Here is a 24,942-nt window from a genome sequence, read left to right as displayed (position 1 = left end):
TCTGTTATGATTGGGGTATTGTAAGTTCAGGTGTGTTTTGACAACGGTTGAATTAATGATTGTGTTCTGATTGTACACAGACTAATAGCCTTCCTACTGGGGCACAGCCAGAGCAGCACCGTGATTGGTCATGAGTTGTTAATAAAGGGTTTAACGTCATGACTGAGGGAGGTGCAGTTTGAAACTAGTCATTAACAGTGTGAGTCCCAGTGCACTAATAAACGGTTAGAAGAAGCACTAACGTACAATTTCTTCCTCGAGAAAAGAAGCTTGGGTGTAAGCAGCTTCTCGCAGACCAGGGGGTTGGTAACAAATGATTCACTATAAAACTTTCAAAGCATCTGATCGAGATAATTTGCACAGAATTAGTTTGTTAAATGTGTATCCTATCATTCTTTAAACCTGCCATCTGTATTCATTTTGTAAAAAACAAGACAGTGTTAAAGCCTTGCTAGCTAAGCGACCCCTTGATGCTGTGCTGTTCCTTTCCCCCAACAATACCAAGTGGTTTGAAGCGACCAACATTGCATCCTTAGAACCCTAAGAGCTTTATGCCTTTAGATACCTTCTTGTGTTGCATAGTTGACATTGGTTTGAGGATGGTGCTACGCTCATGGAATGGTCACAGGGTCACTCACAGCATTATGGTTCTGAGGAGCATCAGTGCACTCGGCAAGTTTCATGGCAATCCCATTTGATTTTGAGATATCTTGGTGTTAGGGTGGTGCTAGAGGAGAGCCCATGGGCTCACCGAATCGTTCATCTTTCACGATTCGATGCCAGTCCCACCAGTAGTTTTTGTTGTTTGGGAGGGACCAAAGTGGTGGATGGACAGTCTGACATCGCCTTTTACCAGCAGCTGGGCTAAAAATCCTAGATGTGTGTGACAATTGTTATCCAGTGTGACAAGGTACTTTTTCTGTTTATACAGGAAGTTGTGCTCGCCATCCCCATACTCTATCATACAGCCCTGTCAAACAGAGTGTAGAAAGACTGTTTTGTTTGTTGTCCAGGCCTTTGATGTCCTAACTCAAATCAAGAGGATCGTATGTATTGTATGCAACTTTCTAATAGAGCTATGGATTTTTTCTTCCTCAACTGTTCTCTGGAATTTGCATCTAATGTGTTCCCCCCATAACAAAATACATGGATGAGGCCATTTTGGTTCCAGTCTTTGTCAGTAGCTATTTGTTCTGTGTCTTAAGGACTGGGGCTTTTTGAAACGGGGTCACCGAAGACAATATGCAATATGATAGCGCAGTCTCGAGTGCCACCCCATGCCTGTCGAAGATAGAGTTGTGTGTGGCTGGCGAGAGGCTCATCATTAAAGCACTCAAAACAGGAAGATATGTACAGTTGTACATACATGATAAATACTTGCCTTTCACCTGGAAGACTTTTTTTTTCTTTCTCAATCAGCTTCATAAGATGTTAAATTCCTAGGTGGTACTGTCTTCCGGTAACAGCCAAGGCATAGCACATTTATTACTCACACAGCATACAGTTGCATCTTGATATGAAAAATAAGCAATTTAATTATAAAACAAACTCAAACCCTGGCTTCAGTGGACTTGATGCGTTCATCCTATCCCTCTCAGACGTTTCCTCTTCCTCTCTCTGGGGTCCCCAAGGCTCTGTAAATTCTTTTTACAGATTTTAATCTGCAGCCATGTTTTCTTGTTTTTCAGGAGCAGTTTGAGTAATTTTACAGACTCCAGTGAGATAGACTACCTTGCATATTTTTTTCCCTGTTCATTTTGTATTTGTGCTGAGATTGTCTACAGCCGAATCAGACAAGATCTGGTCTGTGGGCTGAGCCTTGACTGCCAACTCGGTTTCTAAGTATTCTACCAGGTCCAAACTATTGGAAGGTCCTTGCAAATTTAACATTTTAAACATTTCTGAAGCAGAAGCCTTGGCTTTCAGAAGATGCTTAAGTCAAGAAACTGAGAAATGTTCATTCAATGTGGCAGACAGTTGAGAATTTTCTTCAACTCCTAGTAGGATATGCCCAATAAGGGCAGTCATAGTTGTCAAATGAATCACCTGGCATGTGACAGGATGATGCATTCTTTATGTGTCCCTGGGCGCAAAGTAACTGGTCACTCTTGCACATCTTTGTCTTTGGCTACCGTTTTTGTGTGCTACTAGTATGAATTACAACCAATGTCGGCAGTAATAATGTGTTAATAAGTTCGCAAAAATCTTTTTTTGGGCTGCTGCCTCTGGAAATCAACGATGGTGAGCAGATTCCCAAGATAACCTTTTTAAAAGTACCACATTTTAAAGTACAAAACGGTAATACTTGTGACGACAGCATAAAGGATTTTTTTTTACTAATTTAAAAAGAAACCATTTGCTGATTTTGCTCTTCCCTCCCCCTGCATGTCTCTGTAATGTAACAGTTATTAAAGTAGACCCACTTTGTCTTCTCCCATATAGCAGTCTTTGATGAAGTTTTTTGATCTTCTCCTGTGTATGCCGGCCAGGGCCTCTCTTGAGGTTTTGTTCAGAGCCCCCCCAGGCTGTGTGGAGAAATGTCCTAGTACCCGACTGTTACATTGTGGCTATAAAAGTATGCATGCCATGGACACAGAAACCCTGCCATAATACAATGGCAGTGCGGCAGCAAACATTTTTTAAAGCCTACAAGTTGGTGGGTAGGAAGACCAGCGTCATCTTCAAGATGCCAACAGCAGCTGGGGAGTGGATCTGCTATAGAGACCTACTGTTTGTGCATTTGTTGTTGTTCTGTAAAGGAATCCAGAGAGGCCCTCTTTGTCCTGCCTGATATCAGGCTCAGGTTCGGTCCCTGTCTTGTTGACAAAAGTTAAATGACACAATAGAACTTCAGACATATTTAAGTTGGCTCATGATTGTCATGAACCTAATGAGCATGTGGGGAAATATATCATGCTTTTATGTCACGCTATAACCTACTTATTGATGTATTTTAGATGCCTATCACAGACTGTTAAGTACAATGGGTCATAACTCTAGTCTGCACTATTCTGCACCCTACCATGTAAATCCTGCAACACCTGCAAGCTCTTTAAATTTGATTCAATAGCCTATAGGCCCTGGTATGGAATGTTTTGGGTGGCAGTTTCTTATGACTAGGAGGAATTACAACTTTTCTGGTTTAATCGTCAGGATTTTGTCTTAGAACAACCTTCACATGAGTTGTTGCAGCCGGCAACTAAAACAAACAGTGATATTGAAAGCAGCAGGGGTCTTAGCAGCCTTGTGTGACTCTGCTTACCTTCATCCAACACAAGTGCAGAGATTAACTTTTAGGAGTCAGGGAATCAGGCCAAATATCAACATTACAGTAACATATACACTGGAAAACCCAGACAACTTGGACAAGGACCCAAGGGAGGGTGGTAATTTATTGTCTCACTCTTAGACAGAGCAATGTTTCTGGATTTTGCGTTTGGTGACAATTGGATGTCAAATGTTTTAATATGTATATTAAATTACCCTCACAGGGTACTTGTCTCTTCAGAGGTCCAGCTGAAGGGATCTGATTTGCCATGTCATCATTTTCAAACTTTATTTGCTTGTGTCAAATGCTACTTGATATTGCAGTTAATTCAGACTCTCTCTCCGGTGTATTTGGATAGACGCCATGTTTATGTTCCCACCTGGGTTCGTCGAACCCGTGTCCTCCATGGGAAACCAAACATTTATCATTCAGCCAAAGGGCTGAATCCCCCCTGGCCAAGGGGGGCTTCTGTTCTTCAGGCATTGCTACTCTGGTACATTTACAGACAGTTTTTTAATAACAGTAGTCTGTTCTGTATATATGACTTGACTTTGCAATGTCAGATTTGTTGAACATAAATGGGCTGTGTAGCAAAATTGTTTAAGGTATTTAAAAAAAAAAATAATTTCATTTTTCTTCGAGCCTCTAAAAGGCTGTCATTCTTTTGAGTGTTAATCCCAAATTGGAGCCTTTGAAGAGAGCAGTGGATTTGCCATTGGCAGGGTGCCCTGCTACTAGTCCTGTACATACACACACTTCAACACATGCTGCCTCCTGTTGACAAAAAAGGAATGTAATCTCATAAGATTGTTTTCCAAAGCATACAGCAGAGGAGTTTAGGCTTGCATTACTCAGGATGGGAACATGGGATCTGTTAGCTCTCTTTGCAGGAGTGAAGGAAATGGATAGAATTATTTTACCATACATAGATCTTGCTATGAAGGAAGATAAAAAAAAAAGAAAGGGGAAAAAAAGCTTAACCAACTTTAAAAGTCCAGTTCCTAATTAGAGTATTTTTTTTCTATTTAACACCTTTAAACACGCATAATTTAAACTTTACTATATGAAGTTGCTTCTAGATATGAAATATATGCCATTTAATTAATAGGAAACACTATATCTGAGAACTTCAATATTTTCTTTTTCACTGCAAAGTAGTCCTTTTGAATTGGCTGAGGATATGCTTAGAATTTTAGAACTCCTACTGACATTAAATCACATACAGTATACAGACATACAGTATGTTGTACCTTCTATGTGGTATGTGTGCATTACAGTAGTTTCAAGGCTCAAAAAGTGTACTAGTTGCAACACTCACTATGGTGTACTGTGTATATGAAGCTTTCAGAATATCCGTCAAACGTGTCAGACATTGTGCTACACCTTGATATTAGGGTGTGACATACGTGACCATGTTGGCTCTGGTAGGAAGCAAAAAAGTGTCTGAAAGTGCTCAGAGGATAGCAGAAAGATATTAACTTGTTGAGCCAGAATTGCCAGCTGAGAATCAGCAGATGGTCATGTCATGTAGATGTTGAAGAAACAGTCTGTCCCGAGTGTTCTCTGCATAATGAATATAAAGGTGGGCCTATATATATTATGAATATGATTAGTAATAGAGACATTATAGACAGATTATTTTCCTCAATAGGGTATTATGGCTGTTTAAGTTCAGAGTGAGCAGAGGGATTGTTCTAATTTTGTTCTGCTTTTTCCTCTCACGCACCATTCATTTTGATATCTTTACCAACCAGCGTTGCTCCTGTGGGAGAACAGGGGAAAAGGTAGAGGAAAGGGACATGGATGAAGTGTTGAAGTGGATGGGGGGGGTTTGGTACTGTCTGTTCGTCTCTGGGCTGGTGAAGTACAAGCAGTATATCCATGATTGTTTTTGCACATGGGACTAATGGCTGGTGATCTGTCTGTCCCACAAATCTTCTGCTGTGTCAGAAGTTGCTTTCTTAACCTTCCTCCCTACTTCCTCGCCACCTGCGTCCCCCTCCCCCCAGTCGCTGTTCTGCTGCGTCTCCTCGACTAGGGGCCCAAGTCTGCGGTGCGGTGCCAGATCTGCAATTGTACTGCAGCTACGCTAATGTTCTAACTCTGCCTCAGTCAGTGCCATGGTTTTATAATCAGCTCAGCTCTGATCCTTCTGGTTTCAGTCCAGTTCATTTCTGTCTCTGGACAGGCTGTGTCACCAATACTTTTTGCATACTACACATTACATACTGTGTATAGTAGATAATCACACTACACATTACATAGGTAATCCTATCAAGAAACCATAAAACAGTTTGTTAAATGTATACGAGTTTGTAGAATGCTCTGGTTAAGTAGCATGGTAGCAAAGGCAGCTGTTTATCTGTTCCAAACTGGGGTCTTCTTCATAGGGTTCTTTGGCCCAGTGGTGATAGTTCAAACAAGAAAAAGTGCTCCTCGGAGCACAGGTCTCCGCCAGGTTAGGTAGGTTATTGTGGGCCAGCAATGTTAGAAATAGGGCATCGCAGTTCCATCGCAGTGAATCATGACCATAAAATATTTAATAAATACCCTTTGTTTTGCCGTTTTCAAAAAAGTTTTTTCACATAATCAAACGTTTTATGGTCATGATTCACCAGGACCCTGGATGGCTTGATTCTAATAATGTGTACCGATTTGCGTGATGTTTGGACAACATTTGTAGGTGTAATATAAAAAAAAGTTTAGAAAAACTGCCTCCTGATGGAGCTATAATAGGGCAATGTTAAAAGGGTAGCATTTGTTCTTCAACGTAGTGCAAATGTGCATGCAAAGTTTCACTGCAATCGGACGCTGCGTTCATGTTTTTCTGTATTTTGTTCAAAAGGGGCCACACCTGCAAACTTTAGATCTCGTCAATCTTAGGTCAATCTTAGCCAATCAGGATGGAATATGAAAAATCTAACAGATCCGTCTTGATCACATGACTATAGAGATCATGTGTACCGATTTGCGTGAAAGTTAGATAAAATCTGAAGCAGTAATATCAAATAATGTGTTTTACTTAAGTCGGCCTCCTGGTGGCGCTATAAAAGGGAGATGCAAGGTAAAGGTTTTTCCTTTGTCCTTGGAGTGTGCATACAAAGTTTTACACAGGTCGGTGCCGTCATAGGTACAAACACAAATCGGCCTGCTGTTATAGCGCCACCATGAGGCTGATTTGAAGAAAAAGAAAAACGGAAATTGCACGCTGTGTTCATGATTTGAGGCATTTTGTTAAAAACGGAGCACTCCTGCAAACTTTGGAAGCCAATCTTAGCCAATCAGGATGGAATATGAAAAATCTGAAAGACCTGTTTCGTTTAATGACTAGATAATGTGTACCAATTTGCGTGATCCAAGGAGTGAGTGCACAGTTTTGTTGCGATCAAGCCAACGGTGCCGGAGATTAGCTCATCACGGACGGACGGACCAACAGACAGACGGGGTGCAAATCGGCCATGCCTTTCAGCCTGGCGGAGACAAAGATAGGCTACACATTTTGTGGATACAATAATGAATGGTAGCATGCGTCTTTTTGTCACAGTTTGTTGGCCATAGTCATTGACCAGAGACCGAGTCTATGATTTAAGCTATTGGAAAGAATGTTGACTGACCGAATCACGCCCCAGCAGGTAGTCTCATCTCTGTTGAACACAGTGTAAAATAAATGTACTGATTAAAAATGTATTGAAATGAATACCATTCTGCTTGCCAGCACCATGGAGCCCCCCCTGCTCTCATAAGTTAAAGGAAAGCCTCAGTAATCATTCAGAAGACCCAATGTCTTAGCTGTGTCATATGGTCTCACAAATAGTGAAGGGCTTGCTCACCCTCTCCATTTCCTCTTCACATTGACGTCTTGAGAAGATGAGGAGTGGGGTAAAAATAGCGTGAAAACGTTTTCTGTATATGCTGTGTGTGTGTTTGCTGTGTTGGCCTATAATAATGGCCTGTTTCAGCATGCTTTTCCACGGAAGATTCATCAGCGCAATAGATCCCAAACTTTGCTCCGAGGAAATTTGCTCGGTGGAAAGCGAGCACTGAGAAAAGCCTGTTTGGTCTGGTCCCCGACTCCCCGCACGACACGACTCACCCAGTGTCGCTTGTGTTGCCGCTCAGCACAAACGTGCTGTATGTCTTTTCCAGTCATGTTGACTGCCCTTGCTGCTCGTGATTGCTTTGACTGTTGTTTTGGCAGAATTAGCTAGGCATTTCCCTGTAAACTTGGTAGTTTTCTCCGTAACATTGTGACTCCTTATGCAGAAGGCATGGCACTACTTTAGGCTTGTGTTCTTGCGTTTAAATATGTGTTGTAAGGTCTGCCATATAACATTTTAGGGCCTAATGAGAAGAAAATGTATAATGTGAAAAATCCCTGGTGCATCAGGAAGAGCATAGCGTGTTCTCAGCTAACCAGCCTTCCTCCCTTCCTCAAAGCGCTGAAAAGAGCCTGTGAACGGTGGCAGGGTGATTGACAGGTGTATTCATGCCCTTCATGCCACTCACCAAGGATTCTGTGGTTGAATGGGGGAGCCTGGTTCTCACAAATCTATTGTCCAAGCTGGTTGGAGATTCTGTCAAACAAGAACCCATTTATAGTGCGTTGCCCTCTCCGATTAAATCTGTAGTCAGTGATTTTCAATTTTGGGGTGTACAGTAGTCTTTGTTCTCTCCGTAAACCCTTCTCAGTTGCCGGTCTTTTGTCGAAATAGGAAGGCCGCAAGATGGATATTCTTAAAGAAACATGGGACCCACTGTGGCGTGGTACAATGTGGCTATTTCAGCATCGTATGGCTTTTTTATAAATAGAAAAAAGCTTCATTCCGTGCTCCAGGGTAAACTGTACAGAAAAGGCCAGTCAAGATACTACTGCACGTCTAAATTTGGTATGTTAACTACGGTAAATGTATACACTCAAGAGTTAAATTAACACTCTGGATTTAGGATCTATGCGCTTTATTGCAATAACATCCACGTTTTTTTTTTCAGTCAGTGTTTTAAATGATAAGTGATTTAATTCTATTCTAAAGGAAATGGAGGAAATGAGAAAAACATTAGAGGAAGCGGGGGAATTAACGGCACGCCAGTTATTTCTAAAGCACGTGCAGTTAGAATTGTGTCCAAAACGGAGCACAAATAAAGTGCCTTTATCCATCACGATCCACCATCTTGCTTTAGTTTCTACCATCCCTTACAAACCCTTGACCTCCTTCATACATAGCCAAGGCATTCAAGCCGCTGCTATATTCACATAGCTGTATTCACGAGCTGCCCACATGAAAACATGGCCCAAATTTAGACTAGAAGAAGGGGGTGCGCCAAACGCCACTTAGACGCGCCTGCATTCAGCCTCAAGGTGAATTCATCCTGCCACAAACAGCTAATCGTATTTCTGTTTGTTCAGTAAACCGTTTGCTATTTGTTGAGTAAACCAAGGTGCCCCCGTTCGGCGGCAAGCAGGCCTCAATGAGACGCTCATAATGGGAAGACAGCGGCAGACAGTCGCACTCAGATTATCTTTCCTTCCCTGCATCCTCCTCTGCCCTCGAGGCATTCGGCAGAATAAAAGAGGAGAGCTGATGTATGGTTTCTTTGAAGTTGGTGAAGGAAAAGCTCTGAGATGGTGACTTACTGGGGTGTTTTTCTCCTCAATGTGGAATGCATTAAAGCTTTGCTTCTTTTTTGTTGTTATTGTTGATGTCTTTTGCACCAAAGCTGCCGTTAAAATTTAGCTGCCATTTTCCTTTTTTTTTTTCTACGGAGAACTTTCTGCATCATGGTTGTCCATGGACTCCATTATGATTGACCTTTAACCCCTGCTGACCCAGTCCTTCATGCCCATCCTTTTCTGTGCTGTGATGTTGACCTGGAAGTCAAGTAACATCTGAAAGTGTTTTTCTGTTACTATGCACACCAACCCACATCAACCACAGCAGGTTGGAGCTAATCTTTCGGGTTTTTTTGCTTCTCGCCTGCTCGCCACCTGCAAAGATTGGAGTGTGGCTGCCAGTGTAGAATTCCCTCTGTGGAATTCTTTACATGCTACCGAGGATAAATCTGATTCCTTACAACCCCCCACTCACACCTGAAGTATGCCTCCAAAAAAAGAAAATGTTTAATGGCAAATTATTACAGCAGCAGAAATAATGCTTCAAGTGTTGTGTTTAGTACATACTACATCCCTCACTCAATTAGTTCCATTCCACTGATATTATTGTTCTCACATATGTTGATTACTGCATGTTAGTTTGCATGGAGGAGGTAAGCACATCAAGTTTATTTATTACTCCCAAACGGTGCATGTCAAGTAGCATTTGCATCACTGTTATGTGTATGCATTTCATACATCTGGCCCCAGATAGAGTTGGGCTACCACTGGACCATTGCAACCATTGTGTAATTTCAACCAATTGTGAACTAAACATTCCACAGAGGCAGCTGAAAGCTGCAACAGTGTTATTTGCTGATGACTTAATGATAAGTTATACTATTGCTGGTGTGTGACCAGCTATCAGGATTTCCGTTGGCTTGTAATTTCCTTATTTAATTTTTTACCAGTCAAAAGCTCAAAATCCAGTATATGAATATCTTGCCAACAAATAAAGGGCAAGGAGCTTTAATAACATCTTATACTAAGGCGTGGAACATCTAGGCTAAGGCGAAGGTATGTTGTCACTGACTATAAAACATCCATTAGTGGCTCAGTTCTCTATTTGTTAAAATAACAGAACACATCTCCCTTTCATATTGAGACAGCCTGGCATTAGACTGCAGCTGAGATGACACTGTTGGGTTATCATTTTTACAGTTTGACGCGTGCTGCTGCCTGCGTCCCTACAGGTCTGTCGTTTTTATATTTCAACGCATCAGCATGGATATGATGTCCAAGTTTCCCCCATCCCATTTGACTGTTAAAATTTCAGTTTTCACAAACGATGACTCTCCCCGCTGCTGGCTGTGGATGGATGGAACATTTGCTGAGGTTTTTCTTTTAATGGTGGGAGAAGCAGCGGTTGTGTCTTTGACACACTGATAAACCATTTCTAACCAGATGTCTGCTGGAAAGGAGAAAAAGAAGATGTTTAGGCTATTTTGCTGAAATATGACACGTTCACTGGCGTTTTATTAGAGGTTGGCCACTACTCGACCACTCGACACACTACATGCACAAATCAACTGAATCACAAGGACAAGCGCTGGTTTTTGTTTACGTGAGCAAAATCCCTTTTCATTGAAAAAACTTTTATCAGAATATATTGCTTTGCCTTCAGTATTTGCTTGACAAGGAGAGAGAGAGAGGCTGTGTAGGTTTTATATACTGTAGGTATATATTTTCTCTGAAAAACTAAAATATTCCTGTACATGTTGGCTGACAGCACACTTTCCCAGTGGAAAATCTGATGGCCACGACTAACCTTACTGTAGCGTTACAGAGCAGTGGTGATAAATCGCTCCTCTGAGTCTTATCCTCGTCTTGAAATGAAAAACATGTTTACTGGACATGGGATGTGACCTAACAAATTTGAAAACTACTAGCCCATCCTCATCCATTTTAACACGGGGTGGGGTCAAGCAGACCCCCACATCTGCAAGTTCAGTTGTGGACAAAAAGCAGGCCTCTCTTCGGCTTTCACGTTTGTCAATCAATGGTGATTCATACTTGGTTAGGCGCCGGTGTTGCGCACCAAAAATTGCGATCTACAAGCTCACAATGCATTGCACTGCGACGCGCTGTGAGGTTGTAGATCTGCTATTTTCCGTGCACGACACCGGCGTGCAACCAGGTATAAATGAGTGGATAGCGTCCCCATGAAACCCAAGACCATGGGATCCTCCGCTGCATTAGCCGCACTCCCTGCCTCTTGCCCAAGGATTTGTTTGGAGTTTCCAGTTGATAGGGTTTCGAGACAGGCCCCCTCCCCCCCATTAATGTGGCCAGTATCTCCTCCGCGAGAGGCCACAGGCCAGGGGGAGTGTTTATCTCCCGGGCGCTCAGAGATGGAGGCTTCGGGGAGGCACGGTGGGACTCGGTGCACAGGAGGGTCTTTGTTCTACCTGTGCTGGCCGTGCCACCTGGCCACCACCACCTTTTGTTCTGCTACCTCGTTGCCTGCAACGTGATCCGCGGGACTGCAAGAGAACACTCCGTGTTTACGTTCTACCTGCTGAGGCCCACGATGTGGGCTAGATTTATTATCCCAGATGCATCGCCTGTGTCCGTTTACACTACAGTTGACAGGCATACATGAACGGACATCGTAATGCAAGTCATACATCTTGTACACGATCAATGATACAGCAGGGCTTCACGTTTTGTTGAAAAACGATCTGGTCAGTATTGAAGCGCAGACTATCCAGAGATATCCAGAGATCTCCAGGATGTTGCTGTTGTCTTTTATCGGAAGCAAAGATGTCTCAGATTGCCCACAATGCAGTGTGTGCACTTACAATTTGGTTCACATTTCAAGTTGCTCATTGGAAAATCTTTTATGTTTCCATCAAGCCAAAGCCACAGCATTTCAATTTTACACCATCAGTTTAACTGTCGGCCTTTAGTTCCGCTTCACTCTTTAATTTCTCCACCACTCCATACTGGGCCAGTGTTGGCCTTTGCTATGCCATAACACAGCATAAAAGGGAGAGTCACAGCTTGGGGCATTTTTTTACTGCTCTAGTTATCGCCTGTAATGGACTGCACTCAGTGTGCTAGGTACCTAGGTCTTGAGTGGGTCTCCTTTCAAGTAGAGCTAAATTAGAGTTAAAAGTAGGGCTAAATTATGCTTCGTCGTATGACCATGTTGCTGAACGAAAATAACCGACATGTTCTTAAAGTGAGAATCTTTTTTTCTTCTTCTGCCAAGCGCCACGGTTGTACAACAAGTATCATTTTGGCAGTTTATGCACAAACTTGCCTGTAAGTACTAGAGGAGCTAGTAAAGTCAGACCTTAGGATCTGTTTAGAATCATGCGAGTTCTACTAAAGCTATAGCACAGAAATTCCCATGCTTTCCAGTGTGTGTGCATGTTTTTTTTTCTCTCTTTGTCATGCTTAGAAGTGGAAGCAGTTGAACCATGAAGTAATTAAGTATAAAAGGAGTCCCCCCGTGCTGCCTCCTCCTCTCTCTCCTCCCTCACAGTTGTACACAACATAGTCTGGGAGTAAAGCAAGCAAGCAGCAGCTACTTAGAGAGTGCATTATGAATGCTAGGCTATGAGGTAGACCACAGGAGTTTTGTAACCAGCTAGTTGTTAACGGTGTAAGAATAGTCCATTGGGGGCACCGACAGCCTAGTGGTTAAGGCGTACCACAATAGGCTCTGATGCCTAACAGCGAGTCCCTGGTTCGATTCCCGAGCCCGGCGGACCTTTGCTGCATGTCGCTGCATGTCGCTCCCCAACTCCCCAGCTTGTACTGTGTACTTCAATAAAGGCAGAAATGCCAAGAAAAAAAGGAATAGTCCCACGTGGTTGTGAGTCATTCAGACCAGCGTGGTGATTAAGAGGACTTCACTTCATGTGACAACTAGTGGCCAACCAAGAGACTTGTTTACAAATATAGTCCCTTTCTCCATGCCCCCATCCCCCAGAGGCCTGTGGTATAGTGATGGGCATTGTCGTTTTTTTTGTAGGTGTACTGAATCAGTAGAATCGGTTGTCGGTTCACTTAAAAAGATATGTTTAAATGATTCATTCACCAAATGTTTCAGTGCCTGGCCGGAGCTCTGCCTGTGTAGTCCCACTCACTGAACTGAAACAGTCAAACATTCTGCTGACTCTAGTCAGCAGAACACATGATGAATAACTTGAATACATTTCCCCATGTTTCGTCTTGGTGTTGACTGTTGAGAAACAGTCACGGCGGGTGTTTTAATTGATAAGGGTGCATACAGGGATGTGCGCGGATATACAGATTAACGGTGCTGCCCCTACTAAACGTTAACTAAATAGAACTTGATTATTCTATCAAAAATATTTTTTATTGAGATATTAACTTTTTATTACACATTTCCATTGTGCACCCATATCACTGTCATGTCTTAATAATGAAATGTTGCTTTTAACAAGCAAAATAAGCAAATTAAGTATTACCATGGTTGATTTGTGGAGTCTGTCACACTGTTTTGCACAGTGCTGGTTGCCTGTATCTGCTGCCTCTGTCTGGTATCATTCACTTCCTTCCCAGTGCAGTGAGTGAATCGAATACAAGAACGCTCGCCCCAAAACATGCTCTCCCCGGGTCAAATGCGGCGACCTTGGACCTTGTAGCTCAAGTCCGCTTTAGACGCCGCGCCTCCATCTTTTCAGTTTTTTCTACTACTACTACCTAACTTGGAAAAAAGAGCAAAGTTTGTGTGAGTACTTTGATGTGAAAGCGCTGGAGTGACAGCATAATTGATTTGAGTTGCTTTTGCACAGCTCACTGGCATGATGTAATTATTGGGGAGCAGGCAGCTGTGTAAGATTCCAATAGTATAAACATTTTGAATGACTTTCATATACTCTGAATATTATATTAGGCCTTATAGATCGAAATGTTTTTTTTTCGACAATTCAAAGAAACGTTTTCAGAAATGTGTGTACAAACACACATAACACATAAGTGAAATTCATCGCTGGAAAACATCCCTAATTGACAGCGAGTCCCTGGTTCGATTCTCGGCTGGACCATTTGCTGCATGTCACTCCCCTACGCCAGATTTCCTATCCTGTGTCTCCACTATCAAATAAAGGCTCCAGGAAACTTAAGAAACACAAAAAGAGAGAAACAGCCATGGCATTTTTTCCTCTCACAGTAAAAGGATTTAAGATCTGTGCAAATTTTATTGACATTCATATCATATTTTGTTGCAACTCATTCTTTTCTTTTTTTTTTGTTCTGCCATTACCATATCATTCACTAATGAGATAAAATAATCTGTATTGATGATCCTTGGGGAAATTCAGGTGTCACTCATAGCAGCAATAGCATTACGATTCAAACACTTACACTAGGTATGAGTAAGTCGAGCCCCAAAAATGTATGTTGCTGTGATTTATAGATGTTTCTATATGCCACTCTTGACGTTTGTTTTGTTTTATGTGTGTTGCTGCTGTGGCAAACTAATTGGTTTCTCTGCCGAGTGAAGGTCAAGTCAAAGAGATGTACCGATACCATGTTCATTCTATGGACGGGCATGGCAGAACCACTAAAATAGTTTCATGATTATTTTAATTTGGCCAATGAACATTTACAGTTTACTCTCGAGTTCAGTGACACTAGCGTTTTTTGGATGTGTTAGTCGTGAAAGATGACAATTCTATACAGATAGATCTGTATCGCATGCAAGCCCACAGATAGGAATACTCTATTACGAGGGCACTGTTTTCATCCCAAACACCTGATTGGAAGTTTACCAATCAGTCAATTGCACAGAGCACGAAGGGTTTGCAGCACACACAGGTTACAACACACAAGCAACAGATTTGACCATAGATTCATGGAAAGAGGGGAGTAGACAAGAATAGATTGATGTTGCTGCTAATCTCAGGTACTCACCATGGGGTTTGAATTTAGAAAGATAATTTTAAAACATTGGCACATAATTTAATCAGACCCAAGACTCAATACTATTTATAAAGAAGCCCCAGCTGTGGTCTTTAAACGCCCTCCCAATTTGAGGGACCAGTTGGTGAGATCATACACACCTCAACAGAAGAAAAATATGTCTAAGTTGTGCATTTAACTTTCACCTGTTCTTTTGCTTTATTAGTGAACAGTGTATTTGGAGAATGGGTGACACAGGTGCAACACAGGTCTTACAGTAAACATGTGACATTGTAGTCAGGTCTTTGGTATTATAGTACCTGCTATCTGGTTTAGATCACAGTAGGTGTTTTTTTGGGGGGGGGGCTTTCTGCCTTTATTGCTTTATTTTTAAAGTGAAGATGGACAGGAAAGAGGGAGAGAAAGACGGGGAGAGATGCGCAGTAAAGGTCGTCGGGATCGGGACTTATACCCACGACACGCTGTCAGGCTATCGGAGCCTAGGTGTCCCAGTAGATGTTTTAACTAAGCATTATGAGTCAAGCTTCCTATGTTGTGTTGACATTCAAGTGAAAAAGAAAACGTGTCACAATGAAGTAAACATTCGGCTTAAAGGACCCTGGAAATGGAGAAACTCAGGGCTCCGTCAGCCCCTTTCCCCCGACGCCGCTTGCCCTGGCAGCACGGTTTTTAATTGCTGTCAAAGCGCGTGGCCGCACTGCAGAGTGAGACGGGAGAGTCACACAGAGCTGAGCATGAGGAAGGCAATTATTGCGGCACTAATCCAAGGCAGCATGTGTGTCTGCCTGGCAGTGCGTTGCCTGGGGCTTTGCTCATGAGGAGCCTGTGCACAGAGGTGTGAACTTCCACTGCTGTTTAGTCCGCAGTGAGAGGGCACGGCCAACTCAGCCCCGCTCCAGGGCTTTAGAGGAATTCAACCCCCCCTCCTCAGGAGCCCTTACCTCATCAGGTGTCAACGGTCAAACGTCCCAAGGCATATAAGTGCACAGGCATCAGGCAGGACTGGGGGTGGGGTCGGGGGCTGTCTGAGACCTTTGGGCTAGGTGAGACACGAGCCCCCTCCCCTCCTTGAATATCACCAAGTTGGCAAAAAGGCTGTGAATGTTTCTAATTGAGTCAATGTGAGAAACGGGTCCATGAGCATGGAGTTCTGAGACTGTGCCCTGGGGTACCTGGGGGAGCCCGGGCACATTCTTCTTCCCCCATCTCTTTTAACTCGATCCTCCGAGACTGATAGACAGGCTCCAGTCAGACAGGCAGGGGGCAGGGGGGGGCTTCAAGGACTGATGGTGCTGCCCCCAGGCCAGGGTCGGGGATTTCACACAACCCGCATTAACAGTCATATTAGACATGTATGACTTCTTGAAGTCAGACTTTGGTATAACTATGTTATAATGCTATATATACTGTAGCACATGATATGATAACGACACTGTGTGCCAACATGACCAGCCTGCCAACTTCAATGTGCTGAGCGATTTCCAATGCTATGAATTAGCTGAGGACGAGCCTTGTGTGCTGATGATTTCAAATGCTATGAATTCACTGAGCAGCACCAAAGGCTTGGATCGCTGCTGGGTGTTGCCATGCTAATTTCAGAAGGATCTGATATAGTTTTTTTAATGGAAAGCATTCCGCTGCCTTCCTCTTAAATCATCCGAAGTCCACATTTTTCTCTCTCCCCTAGATAGGAAATTGTACTCATATTTTAGGGGTTTTCTCGCATGATTGTTTTGATGTCTTTCAGTCGGGCACTAAGAGCTCTCAAGTGCTAACAGATGTAGTGGGCCTATGTCCGGGGTTGTCAGGGGAACCCCCAAATCCAAGCTGGCACTTTGGTGAATATTTTCCCCTCTCTCTCTTGCTCTCTGTGGCTGTTTCTTGTAGTTCTCCCTCTACAGGTAAGACTATTCTAGATGTTCATGAACTGTTTTGCGGTTCTCACCTTTGACTTTACTCAAAGGCAGGAACAACATTCTCTGCAATGCATTGTCTAATTGTGTGTACTGTATGCATCAATCAATCATTCATTTCTCTCCGCCCTCTGTCCTCACACAGGTCTAGATGCAGAGCTGTACTACGTGCGTGACGACGTGGTGAATACCTATGCACTGTCCTTCACCCTGCCTGTGCCCAGTGAAACCAACAGCTTGCACTTCACATGGCATTCCACAAACAAGGTAGGAGTCAATGGCTGCCGCTTTTACATGCACACCAATATCCCCTTAATATTCAGGATAATTAAAGTAATAAGTTAATGTGCTGGTGCATGTAAACACCATGTCACAAAAAGCTGTCATGCCAACGACGAGAACCCAGGATAAGGTTTCTGGAATATTGCAATATTACTTGGGATACTTAGAATAGCATAGAAACTGACAGTCATCCATACATTGTACGTAAATTAGATTGTAATAAGAAATAAATACGCATCTACCAACTATTGGAGTGCACAATTAGGTCAGTTGCCACTTGAATTCAGTTATCATAACTACCTTACATTGCTAGCTGACAGATGCAAAGACAGGCAGAAAGTATGTTTATAGGTGGCAGACCGTGGCACATTAAATGTGCAGATAATTGATTGAAATTTTTATTAGGCAAAAGAATGTAAAACAACACAGTTACATTTATAATGCTTTTGTCTAAAAGGTCCGACCAAAAAAGTCCTTGCGGACTTGTTTCCGTTGGGGTCCTTGAATTAATTTCATAGACATATAAACAACATAGCCTGGGGTATTTGATTTAGCTGCGATATGAGGCAGTATTCCAAATACTGTGCATACGCAAACGTAGTCAATGTCGGCTAATGTCTATCATCACGTTTTTATATTATATTATTGTGTTAACTGTGTATTGTGTCTGTGTCTTGTGCTTTTATTGTGTTGAAATAACACCAACAGAGTGGCACTATACATTTTGTTGAATGCTTGCATACAATGACGATAAAGGGATTCTGATACTGTATTGGACCCCGTATCTCGGTGTTGGGCCAACCGCTATCTCAGTTGTGACACCAATCTCTCTCTCTGTCAGGTGGACTATCGGCTCGGCTTCCATGTGGAGAACTCTCCTGCCATGAACCCACCCACCAGCAACATCTCCAGCGAGGGGGAGGTGCCCCACGATGTCTCCGGTTCGTCAAATATATTAAAAAAAAACGGGGATCACATCCTCTCTGGGCTTGTTCGAACTAGTAGTCTTTAGTGTTTTATTTTATCTTTTTAAGCATGAAAAAAAAAGCAGGTCATGTTTTCCTGAAAATGCGTCAGATTCATGCCTCAGGGATGACGAGAGTGTTTCAGTTTCAGTCACCTAGGATCGGGTTTTAGAAATGGTTTGAGAAGCACTGCAGGCTTTTTGTTGCGGTTTGCGATCAGGAAACAGTTGGAAGGCTGTCTACCGCATCATGTTGTCAGGAGTATGTCCCCTCTCAGAAAACAATATCTTGGGACAGAACTGTAATCGACGCAAATCTGTTGAATTTGCCTCTGGGTTATATTATTTGTGTATGAAGCCTGTATGAAGTGCTGCGAATTGCTTTCTCTAATCAAGGTGAATGTGTATGTTTGTGTTCAGTCTTCAGAGTGGACCTGTTTTGTTCGGGTAAGGTGGACGGAGAGGCAGTTGTGACGGTTCAACTCAATCTGACGATCCACGCCAACAACTTCACAGTGCTCAACTTCAAGAGGAGGAAAATGTGCTATAAACGTAAGCTTACAGCTTGAGGCAGGGGCTTTGAAACGAGAAATGATTCACTTCTTCCTTTGGCGAATACCACACGTTTCACATTTAGCTTCAATATTTTTCATTCCTGCACCTAAAGAAGCCATTAGACGTTCTTCAGCACTGTCTGCTGCAGTGTTTAGGTCTTTTTAAAAATCCATCCGTCTATCCAGGTCATTTGTGTATGTGTATGGTTTTTATCAGACCCTTGGCATGATCCATCCTCCTCAGGCAGCATGGCGCTGTTGGAAGATCCCATAGTGTGAATTGTACCAGTATTTGGCTCCGTTACTATTTTCAAACCCACTAGATAATTACACGGTGCCCAGAGGCTCCTTGTCATATGGGCCAAGGATACAAATGTATACCCCACATTATTTTGAGCGTATGAGTCAAATTAGTAGCAGTAGAAGAATGGCGTTTGTGTCTGCCACAATGGAACTTAAAGTGTAGACGGTCGAGGAGCGTTACAGCTAGCCTAGTTCTTGGATCGCACCCAAGTCATACAGTCTGGTGACCCAGGCCAAGACGAATGGATTCTGCATAGTAACAGTTTTTTCCCCCCTTGCTTGTCCCCCCACTCCCACCCTCTGTGCATACTGATTTACAGCTACGCAAGTCACACGGCGTACGTTAAGCCATCTCGCCATCTCTGCCTCCATCTCGGGAGTGGAAGGCGTTGCTCGTCTCCGTCTTTTCTCCTTTCAGTGTTACGTGGACGTCCCTGTTATTTGACTGAAACCTGCTGTTGATACAGCCGCTGATCTAATTCCCTCCTCTCCTCTTCTCCCTCCCGTCCCGTGACAGGAATAGATTCTGACCCCAAGATCCCCTCGCCGTCCAACAACGGCACCGTTCTGAGGCCTGAATGTAAGTATGCCTCACCAATCCATACGGCATACGAGCCCCCCCCCCCCCCCCCCACACACACACACAGACTTCACGTGACATAATTAACCAGTGTGACTTGCAATGACTGAGCACAGTGAGAGAAGTTCAGTGTCACACTTTGACAGGACACAGCACTGTATAGATTTCGTTATACTTAGGTGCGTGTTGGTGCTGCGCACTGAAAATAGCCAATCTACAAGCTCACAATGTGTCACGATGCAACACGTTGTCAGCTTGTATAATTGTATAGGTCAGCTTGTATATAAATCAGGCTTAAGAAGGACCTGGGACCTTTCAGGTAAAGGATGGTCTCTCTCACTACACTCACATAGCCCCTCTACCCTTCTACCACCATTCAAGATGCCCTCAGCCACTGACGATATGGAGACTGGATCAGCCAGTAGAGCCTCACCATAGTGCAGCTCACATTGTTTAGAGGCAGTAAGATGTAGAATTCAGGGCCCAGAGAGGGAGAAACGAAAAGAAATAGGGGGGGTAGAGAAACGATGAATGGCGTAGAGATGACCCCTCCCCACTGCTGAAACACGCTCTCGTCAACCCGCCCCCCTCCAGAGCTGACTGGTCTCTTCCGCCGCGGCTCTGCCTGGGCTCTGTGCTCAGAGCCATTGTGAGCCCACTGCCTCAGCAACAAAGCTCCATTAGTGGCCTGCCTCCCTTCTTCTTGGGTGGGCCCGAGGAACCCAGGCCCCCTCACAGGCTTTTAGAGACATGGTGAGGAAAGCACTCAGACACTGGATCCCGGGCAGAGTCTCTGGTATTTTAGGTCTCCATTAACCCCATAGCAGAGCACTTTAGAGTGACTCACCATATCACCTTTGCACGCTTTTCTCAGTCTCTCCCCCCCCCCTGCCATTGCCTTACCATGCATTCTAGCTCATCGCTGACATAATGGCAAGACTACAGGATTAATTTAACTCTTTAAAACCTTATGGGTCAATGTTTGGCCCACTAGCGATGGGGCTCCTAGGATAGTAACTTCGGTCCATCAAAAATCTGGGTCCCAAAAAAGATGTCTTGAAAGCTACTGGCTGGATTCCCGCAGAATTAGATCGGCTATTTTCACTTCTTTTTTTTGTCATTTAAAAAATTGTTTTCACGTGACATACCCAAAATACTTGGGATTGAATATTAATCTATCAATTCATTAAATGATAGATATCGGTTATTTATTTATAATTGATTAAACCGATGAGTTAGATTTTTTGCACCCCTAGTCGTCTAGCCCACTTAGACCTGTTGTAACCTATACTGTCCGTATTTATACCTTTCAATCCGGGACAGCATCTGTGTTGCTATATACAGTATACTGTATATAGGAACACCATTAGGTTAGGATTTAGAAGGCGTTTTTAGAATTGGCCTTTCTGAAATGGCATTCTGTGTGAATTGACAGTCTCCTATGCTCTCCTTTAACGTCTCTTTTCTCGCCTCTAACCCCTGACCCCACCATGCCTCCAGTTGACGGCGGGGTGGCTGCCCCCACCACCTCCACCCGGGTCTTCTACATCAGCGTGAGCGTGTGCTGCATCGTCATCTTCGTGGTCGCCATCATCCTGGCCATTCTCCACCTGCACAGCATGAAGAGAGTGGAGATGGAGGACAGGTCTGTCTGTCTGTCTGTCTGTCTCTCTCCGTTTCTGTCTCTGCTATGGCTCCAAAATTGTAATAATCAGGGAAAAAGACCCAAGTCATTCGGTTAAACCAGGGGTCTTCAACAGGGGTCCGGGACCCCTAGGGGGTCCTCAGAGTTACTACAGGGGGTCCGCCAAATCTTTGTGTGATGTGATTTTTTTTTACCTTAACCACTTGAACCCTTTCAGCATCCCTTTTCTGAGGAGAACTTTAGCCAAAAAATAGCCGATCTGCAAGCTCACAACACCTCGCAGCGCGAAGCGTTGTGAGCTTGTAGGTCTGCTATTTTTTGGCAAAGAGGTGTTTGGTGTAGAGGGAAAAAAGAGCAGACCAAGTAAACAAAAAAAGGTTAAATCTGAAACACAATTTTTATACAATATAGAGGGGGTCCCTGCTTCATCTCTCTCTCAGCCAGGGGGTCCTTGGCCTGAAAACGTTGAAGACCCCTGGGTTAAACCAAACAAACCCATGCGTCCCTATTCTGGGGGCAAACATTTGGCGAAATATTGTCGATCTACAAGCTCACAATGCATTGCAAGGCATTGTGAGCTTGTAGATCGTCTATTTTAGGTGAAGAGATACGGTGTAGAGAGGAAGGAAAAAATAATTGGTTCAAGGATAGACCACTGGGGACCCCGGTCAACAAAGTATATAGGGTTTAAGTGGTTAAGATTAGATGAGATAAGACCCGTCAAATCTTATCGGTCTCAGGGGATGGGGTGGTATTGGCTATTTTGGGGTTGTGATTATGTTTAAGCAAGCCAAGTGATGGCTGTTTTGGTGGAAAGGGCAAAAAAACTAAACAAAAAAAAAACGCAGCACACAGTCAGCCAGTGAACCTCAGATCTGTCAGCTGTGAAAGTTATTTATAAATATATATGCAGTTAATAAGCCCATCTTATTGATGTCCAAAGAACATCAGAAAATCACCTCTTGCCTCCCCCAGGGTTCATTACGAGTTGAAACCTGTGCCGTAGCGTTCTGTGAATTCAGATTACCCGTAAATGTTCTTCCTTCCAGGTGGCTGCGTGGAACAGCTGTGTTAGCAGGGTCATCAGGTGTGTGAGGTAGATCTTCCGATTGATCTGTGTCTTTACCACTTAGCCCTATATACTCAGTCGTATGACGAGTGCGAAAATGTCGGATCAGTGTTTCCCCTAGGATGAACTTGTAATAGCGGTACTGAGTATTTATCTTAGGCTTTTTCTTATTTATAGGGTATAGGTATTTTTTGGGATCATACAAATGTGTCACAGATGTTTCCTTGCACATCTATTGTTGTAACTTGATTTAATATGCTGAGATGATCAGGTAGGTGCAAAGTTATTGTTGTAACAACAGTTATTGTTGTACATCTATTGTTATAAGTAACTTGATTTAATATGCTGAGATGATCAGGTAGGCGCAAAGTTATTGACCGACAGGAATAGGAAGCTATACGCCGTTCTGCAAATACAAGCTTACACTTAATCACGATCGATGTGTCCATGGCATGCATCCTATTAATGAACAACAAAATCTGTGTTGAAATGCTCTTAGAAAGCTATAGAAACAAAGTTGTAAAACAAAACAAAACGAATCACGGTTGAGCCTATTGAAACCTGTGACCCATAGAAAGGTGTTACCCTAGGCAGGGGGAGCCGTCTCACAGGAGACCCATAGACTGAGAAGACCATGCAGAATACAGCCCAATTCATACTTGTGTCGCGTACCTACATGCTCACAACAAGTCGCGTATAATAATATTTCTTATAAGAATTAAGCCGCAGCGGTCACAAATCAAGGAGCGGTTGCCTGCCGCTGTAAAATGCATATAGAGGAAACACTGCTGATCTACAGGTCCACAACATACCACTGTGAGACGTGTTTTAATATAAGCTTGTACTGTAGAGATGCTATTTTAATTCTTGAAAAACTTCCCCTTAAATGACATGCTCAAAATAGGGACGCCAGGTTGAAAGCAGTTAACTATGCCACGGTGATTTCAGGTCATCCATCATTGTCTATTCAGGCCCTTATCAGGGCCAATCCTCATGTAACGACAACAACAGTGTTCCTTACGTGAAAAGGTTGCTCTCCCTGCCACTAATGTAATATTTGAGGTAAATTGAGTTGCTTTAATGATATTTCACGGAATTGGCTTGATTTGATCACATTGTCTGTGAGCTCTGATGCAGTTTCGTGGCGATCTACGTGTTCAGCAAGAACATCATGTTACACTAAACTGGTAACAGGATGTTCTCGTCCAGTCCTGCAGAAACTCTGAACTGGAAAGGGACTAACCGCCCTATTCAGGCTCGAGTTTGCTATTAACACTAATTACTGATTTAGGACTAGGCAAGAGGCGTTTCCCCGCAAACTTTGGTATTCTGTGGCACCCCCCTCACCCGCCAAACACCTGAGCTACCCCTTACATTATGCATAGGTGTGGTTTGGGCGTTACAGTGATAAAACCAATCACCGTGCCAGAAGCCATTGCCTTTAAGAGAAGACTGCGCTAGCCGTCATCCCCGATCCAATATATGCTGTCCTATCTCCCTGTCTGAACTGTTGCCTGGTATGATTATTATAAGCTACATTGGGCTTGTTTTCCTTCTTTTTCAAATACATTTTTATATTAGTTTGTAGCTTATTGTGTTCACAATAAGCAACTTGTCATATTAGCCATTTAAAATATTTATACTATTGGTACACACCGGCTGCTCCCAAATAATTAATTACATCATGTTGCGACAACGCTCCTATAGGCAGCCATGGACCTCCAGCTGGTCGACCACAGGGCTGGGTGGTGGTACACAGGCATACAGTAGCACATGGGTATAATAAATTGGGCAGTTTTAGGAAAGGTCTATGTACTCACGTTGGCTGTTATTGTTCTATTTCCACCATTCTAATGGATTCCAGGGGTGTGTAAACATCTCTGAAGTAGCTCCATAGTTTCCTCTGAAGTGACGCAGTTAACTTACATCCATATTGTCCCCGTAACCCCGTTATCTTTCATCATCCACCTTTGTTCAATAATCCCGAACAGAGCTACACTTTATAAGTTTACATCAATCATAGCCTCTCAAACCCAGATACATTGCTGCGATGCGTATGTGCGTCGCCTAGCTACCCAAAATAACAGACATACAAGCATATTTTGGGCAGCATAAACAATGAGGCGCGCGCCACGGAGTAGCATAACACTAAACCAAAAATATTACATTACGTGGTCAACAACATAGTAGACATGTAACTTGCTTGGAGCTTTTAATGCAGTGGTTCTCAACCTGTGGGTCGAGACCACAATAGAACCCACTGTCCCCCCTCCCAAAGCCGTACCCATGTGTTTGTGCAGAATGGCAATGTGGGGGATATAGCAACAACACGCCCACAGGCACGCCTCCACGCGCAAATAACGGTGTCGGCATAATGGGTGACGGGTAGAGCAGGTGCTACAATAACATTTTGGGGCAGGGCAGCTCCATTATCCGTATTTAACAGGTTTAGGGTAGGGTTTAGGCTGGGGGAGCTGGCGGGGAATAGCGCCCTAAGTCCACTCTCGACACTGTCCACCATGGAGCCTTACGTTTTATTTTAAATGCCAACTCCCTTACACATTGCTGTCTTCTCTTTCACAGGGCCAGTCTGACTTCATTATCCCATTGTAGATGGCTTCATTGGCACATTTTAATTCATAAAGCCATCATAGGATTACTCGATGGTTATTTAAATAGTCTTTTTAATTTGAAATCGAATTAATTTAATTGCATAAATCGGACACTTTTTACTGTCCTTCATCCGTCCCCAGAATTGGATTTTTTAATGCTCCATTGTCCTGGAATCGGCTCCAAAGACTTTAAACTGGAACATTTAC

General features: G+C 43.3%; 1 protein-coding gene across 2 annotated transcripts in view; it reads left to right on the top strand.

Moving 5' to 3' along the window:
* ryk (receptor like tyrosine kinase) overlaps nucleotides 1–24,942 on the top strand; it is a 55,380-nt gene that overhangs the window by 3,649 nt on the left and 26,789 nt on the right. For both annotated transcript variants that reach the window (XM_084066287.1, XM_084066286.1), the window contains exons 2-6: nucleotides 16,872–16,993; nucleotides 17,850–17,949; nucleotides 18,393–18,524; nucleotides 19,347–19,409; nucleotides 20,910–21,054. In XM_084066287.1, the coding sequence (XP_083922413.1) occupies nucleotides 16,872–16,993; nucleotides 17,850–17,949; nucleotides 18,393–18,524; nucleotides 19,347–19,409; nucleotides 20,910–21,054 (562 nt within the window). The remainder of the gene's footprint in view (nucleotides 1–16,871; nucleotides 16,994–17,849; nucleotides 17,950–18,392; nucleotides 18,525–19,346; nucleotides 19,410–20,909; nucleotides 21,055–24,942) is intronic.

This window comes from Gymnoscopelus microlampas (genome assembly GCF_963454915.1).
Source record: "Gymnoscopelus microlampas genome assembly, chromosome: 9".
NCBI lineage: Eukaryota > Metazoa > Chordata > Actinopteri > Myctophiformes > Myctophidae > Gymnoscopelus > Gymnoscopelus microlampas.
This window is presented reverse-complemented; position numbering and strand designations above follow the sequence as displayed.